The sequence below is a fragment of the Rhinopithecus bieti genome, unplaced genomic scaffold, assembly GCF_001698545.2.
Source record: "Rhinopithecus bieti isolate Rb0 unplaced genomic scaffold, ASM169854v2 scaffold_4758, whole genome shotgun sequence".
Lineage (NCBI taxonomy): Eukaryota > Metazoa > Chordata > Mammalia > Primates > Cercopithecidae > Rhinopithecus > Rhinopithecus bieti.
In genome coordinates, this window is record NW_016804504.1 from 936,156 (window position 1) to 942,155 (window position 6,000).

The 6,000-nt window shown below is 36.8% G+C and overlaps 1 protein-coding gene across 2 annotated transcripts in view; it reads left to right on the forward strand.

Moving 5' to 3' along the window:
• GTF2A1L (general transcription factor IIA subunit 1 like) overlaps window positions 1–6,000 on the forward strand; it is a 65,841-nt gene that overhangs the window by 53,402 nt on the left and 6,439 nt on the right. For both annotated transcript variants that reach the window (XM_017868846.1, XM_017868847.1), the window contains 2 exons: window positions 2,508–2,768; window positions 4,098–4,187. In XM_017868846.1, coding sequence (XP_017724335.1) covers window positions 2,508–2,768; window positions 4,098–4,187 — 351 coding nt within the window. The remainder of the gene's footprint in view (window positions 1–2,507; window positions 2,769–4,097; window positions 4,188–6,000) is intronic.

Sequence of the window (6,000 nt, forward strand, 5' to 3'; positions counted from 1 at the left end):
GATCTGCCAGCTTTGGCGTCCCAAAGTGCTGGGATTACAGGCATGAGTGTCTGTGCCTGGCCTCATTTTTGATTGAATGTCAGACATCTTATATAAATAAAGGAGAGACTGAGGTAAATAGTATTTATAGTTGGAGATAGGCATTACTCTTCTTATAGAGAGCTATGTTTGTATGTCCCATCTGTAAGGAGTGTCCCTCCTTGGAGTTCAGGCTGCTTCAAGAAAAGTTGTGATTTTGTAAATTTATCCAGCTTTTGTTCATTGTTAGTGTGGTAGTAGCATTCTTTTCAGCTTTTACATTATGGGCAGTGGGCCCTCCAAGATTTCTCTAATTTATTGATAGCAGAGTACAAATTTATCTTATTTATGTAATTTGGACTTATTTTCATTTTTGAGCACACAGTCACTAATTTTTGCATACATGGGATATTCCTTATATTTCATCTGTGAAGGAAATCTGTTTCCAATGTAGTAAAATTAATTATGTGTCAACTTACATAATTTTGGTCTATTAATTTGAATTTTTCTACACAGCATTATTTGTTGGGTATACTTTTTTGAGAGTTCATTATTGGTAGTATTCATATGGGTTTGAACCCTAGAAGGGCAGTTGTCCACTGAAAGACTAAGTTGAGTATATGCATATTATTAAGTTGTATCTTAAGTTATTGAGCTTATTAAAGTTGTATCTTTATTATTGTATTAAACATCACCTATGACTTGCAAACTCAGAAGAAATATAAATAAAGGGCATCTATTCAAATCTTAGTAAAACTTCTTGGCTTCTGTTAGTAGCCTTCTTGACTGTTAAAATTCCCAAGACTTTCCAGGCTGATTTGATGAAAGCGCTTTGGGTGCTATATCACTCTTCATTCCCCTCTTCGTAGCCCCTGTTAACCTTGATTTTACTTTCTGTTTTTATGAATTTGCCTGTTCTAGGTACCTCATATAAGTGGAATCATATAAGATTTGTCCTTCTCTGTTTGCCTTATTTCACTTAGTATGACCTTTGTATTTCTGATTGTAAAGGATGGAAAGTCATCTTTTCCATGACTTGGGCTACACTTCTATACTTCAGTCTTAAAGTTAATGTAACCTGTTGTTTATGCAACATGTGTGTCAACATATGTATGGATTTCCAAAACAACCAGCATTATAGCATCTGGAGCTTTCATCAAGTTTTCAAGGGGCCTCTGGCTTTTCCAAAGAGGTTAAGAACTACTGCTATAGATTCTGTAGCATATATAATCATAAAACAGCCCCTGATCTTAAGGAGCTTGACATTTTATTGATCTTTGTCCTATCTATGACAAATTAATTGGGGGGTGGGTAGTATAGTATGACCAATATAGAACCCTACATTGAAGAGTGAAGAGTGCAGGCCAGGTGCTGTGGCTCATGCCTGTAATCCCAGCACTTTGGGAGGCCGAGGTGGGCAGATCATGAGGTCAGGAGACTGAGACCATCCTGGCTAACACGGTGAAACCCCATCTCCACTAAAAATACAAAAACTTAGCCGGACGTGGTGGCAGGCGCCTGTAGTACCAGCTACTCAGGAGGCTTGAGGCAGGAGTATTTCCTGAACCTGGGAGGCGGAGCTTGCAGTGAGCCGAGATTGTGCCATTGCACTCCAGCCTGGGCAACAGAGCGAGAGTCTGTCTCAAAAAATAAATAAATAAAAAATAAATAAATAAGAAAATGCCTATAAAATACTTGTTAACTGTGCTGGATGAAGGTAATGGTAAAATAGTAGCCATCTACGTGACCAGAGGTGATTACTAAATTTCCTTTATGTATTTTTTACTTTTGTTGCAGTGAATTATCTATAACATAAAAATTGGCCATTTTACCCATTTTTAGGTGTACATTTCAGTGGTACTAAATACATTCACAGTGTTGTACAACCATCACCACTCTCTATTTCCAGTACTTTTTAATCTTCTCAAACAGAAACTCTATACTCATTAAACAATAACTTTTCATTCCCCTCTTCATAGCCCCTAGTAACCTCGATTTTACTTTCTGTTTCTGTGAATTTGCCTATTCTAGGTGCCTCATGTAAATGGAATCATCTAAGGTTTGTCTTTCTGTGTTTGGCTTATTTCACTTAGTATAATCCTTTACATTTTTATTTATGTATTAAGCACAATGACATTTGTCTTTTCTGTTTCATTGAATTATTGTTTAAAGTCAAATGAAATAGTTAAATCCTAATAGGTACTATATAAATTTAGATGGTATGTATAAAAACTGGTAAATATTATCTGAAAGTAATGAACTGATTTGCTGTCTCCCTATGATTGTAAGTGGGTGGTTACTTTATTTATAATTTAAAAAATTATTCCTACATTACATAGAAATGCTAGGCTTATTCAGATTTTAATGTCATAAGGCAGAAATTTGCTTGAAGTGACCATTTGTGGATTGTCTGTTAATTTTAAATTTGGATTCAATATTTTATATGCCTTCTTTGACTTGAACTTTAGTGTATTTCTTTCTCTATTTAGGATTCTAATTCACAGGTGGATTTAAGCATTCGGGTTACTGATGATGATACTGGCGAAATAATTCAAGTCGATGGAACCGGTGATACATCTTCCAATGAAGAAATAGGAAGTGCAAGAGATGTAGATGAGAATGAATTTCTAGGGGTTATTGATGCGGGAGATCTGAAGGTACTTGAAGAAGAAGCTGACAGTATTTCAAATGAGGATTCAGCCACAAACAGTAGCGATAAAGAAGATCCTCAAGTAGACATTGTAGAAGAGGTGAGGATGGCTTTTGAGCTGAGACTTTCTTTATTAATTTATAACATTTCTACTTTATTATGCTTTGGAACCAAAAGGAGTAGCAAGATTAATCTTTTCTTTACTCTTTTGAAATAAGACTTATTTGGGGCTGGGCATGGTAGCTCAAGCCTGTAATCCCAGCAGTTTGGGAGGCTGAGGCTGGTGGATCATTTGAGGTTTGGAGTTTGAGGCCAGCTTGGGCCAACATGTTGAAACCCTGTCTTTACTAATAAAACAAAAATTAGCTGGGCATGGTGGCACATGTCTGTAAATGTAACTACTCAGGAGACTGACGCAAAAGAGTCACAGGACGCAGAGGTTAAAAAAAAAAAAGACAATATATCCTTAGATTTAAACTTTTAATCTTCAACTGTAATTTAAAACCAATAATAAATATTTGGGAATGGGCTTTTGTATTGATCTTAAGTAGAGGTAGTAGGTGATCTAGGGATAAACTGCAGGTAGAGTGTGACTATTAAGAAGTGTATAAGTAGTATTAGCTATCATTTATGGTAGGCATCATATTAAGTCTTACCTGCCTTATCTTAATAGTCCCAAAGTCCTATGGTTCTTATTCCTATCCTGATTTTAGACATGAGGAAACTGAGATATGGAGAGAATTAGTAACTTGCCTAAGCTCAGTCTTGTAATTATTAAATGGCCAAACAGGGATTTACTTTTTATTTTTTATTTCTTTTTTTGAGACAGAGTCTTGCTTTGTTGCCCAGGCTGGAGTGTAGTGGTGCAATCTTGGCTCACTGCAACCTCTGCCTCCTGGGTTCAAATGATTCTCACGCCTCAGTCTCCTGAGTAGCTGGGATTACAGGCACACCACCATGCCCAGCTAATATTTATATTTTAGTACAGATGGAGTTTCACCATGTTAGCCAGGCTGGTCTTGAACTCCTGGCCTCAAGTGATCTGTCTGCCTCGGCCCTTCAAAGTGCTGGGATTATAAGCGTGAGCCACTGCACCCGGCTCAAACAGGGTAAATTTAAATCCAGGCTGTTTGACTTTTAGTACAATTATATTCTGCTGCTCTAGGTTCCTTTATTTCTTTGTTTTGTTTTGGTTTGGTTTTCGAGATGGAGTCTCAGTCTGTTGCTGAGGCTTGAGTGAAGTGGTGCAATCATGGCTCACTGCAGCCTCAACTTACTGGGCTCAGATGATTCTCCTACCTTACCCTCCCGAGTAGCTGGGATTACAGTAGTGTACCACCATGCCAAGTTAATTTTTTGTATGTCTCTTTATCTTTAAAAAATTTAAAGCATCATAAAATTCCTTAATGTGATCATCTTTCATCTTTAGGACCCTTTAAATTCTGGAGATGATGTTAGTGAACAGGATGTGCCAGACCTGTTTGACACGGATAATGTAATTGTCTGTCAGTATGATAAGGTACTGTATTTACCTTTTGGACTTTGGGTTTATTAATTGCATTTATAGTAGAAAGGTATGTAAAATGATGGGAAATAAGATGGTGAGTTACAATTCACAATTAATCAAAACAGCAGTGTAATTCTGGAAATTCTGAGTGTGTATTTTGGGTCTAGCACTGTGCTATGTGATCTCAGTGATACCAGAAAAGGTGATAGTCCTTAAGGAAGTAATGATCTTATTGAAACAAGATGTTTCTTTTGGAAAACTAGAAAGACATGCAATGAGATGGTAGGTAAACCAACAGCTAAAATATGTGACAGGTAAATCAAATGCTAAAATATGTGGAATGTAAATCAAATGCTAAGATGAGTAGCACGTAAATCAAATGCTAAGATATGCAGCACAGATTGTAAGTGCTAGAGGAGGCTAGGAAATGTAACAAATCATTTGTAGTTGGAGTTCCCCACAAATCCTTCATGGGTGATGTGGGGTTTTGAAATGGGCCTTGAATGATTTGTAAGATACAGGTAAATATGGAGAATAAGCATCAGAATAGAATAGCCCAATAAAAAGCAGAGAAATGAATGGATGTAGTATGTACAAGGGACACTGAAGAGATAGCTCTGGCTTGAACAAAGTGTTCTCTTATTGGATGTATAGTACTAGGAAATGAAGCTGGGTTGGGAGACAGAGTAGAAAGCAGATTAGAATATCCTGAATGCTAGTGGGAAAAATCTAAACTTGGTCTGAGGGACATTAGCCTTCTGAGAAGGTTATTGAGAAAACTGTAATTGGGTTTAAAAGCTAGATATGTTTGATTTGGAAAAAGCAAATGGTAAAAGTGGGCAGGGCAGATGTGATGTCCCCAGAGCTCAGAGCCCAGACTGAGGATGGCAGTGTAAGAACATGGAAAAGTCAGAGGTTATGATGGAAGAATCAGTGGGACTTGGTCATTAGCTGAAGGTGTCTCTCAGGTTTCCAGCCTAGAGATTATGTTAGTAGCAGTTTAACTCTAGCAACTAAAAATAATACTGCTTTTTAAAAAACACTACAGCTGTGATTATGTAGTCAAATGGGGAGTTTTTGTCCTTCATTCATGAATATTTATATTCTTAAAGTGGCTTTGAGATATAATTAACACAGTATACAATTCACCTATTTAAAGTATACAATTCAATGGTTGTTTAGTATATTCATGGATATGTATAACAATTATCACAGTCAATTTTAGAACCATTTTATCACCTCAAAAAGAAACCCCATACTTTTTAATTCTCAGGGCAGTATTCTCCCCATTTCCACTACTCCAAGCCCCTAGGCCTAAGAAACCACTGATCTACTCTCTATTTCTGTGGATTTTCCTATTCCGGAATTTCATATGAAAGGAATTATATAATATGTGGTCTTTTGTTACTGGCTTCTTTCACTTAGCACGGTGTTTTCAAGAGTCATCCATGTTGTAACATATATCAGATCCTCGTTTTTTAAAAAAATTGCTGCATAATGGTCTCTTGAATGGATATACCACATTATCTTTTTCCATTTGTCTATTGATGGATATTTGAGTTGTTTCCACTGTAGGGGAGAAAAAATTAATACCTTTTCCTCACCCATTGCTATTTCTGGTTGAGGCACCTAGAAAAAGACACATTAGCAAGAAAATCATTCAAATTTATTTTGTACATTTTACTGAAACAGGAAATTTTTTTTTTTTTTTTTTTTTTTTGAGACGTAGTCTTGCTCTGTTGCCCAGGATGGAGTGCAGTGGTGTGATCTCAGCTCACTGCAAGCTCCGCCTCCTGGGTTCATGCTGTTCTCCTGCCTCAGCCTC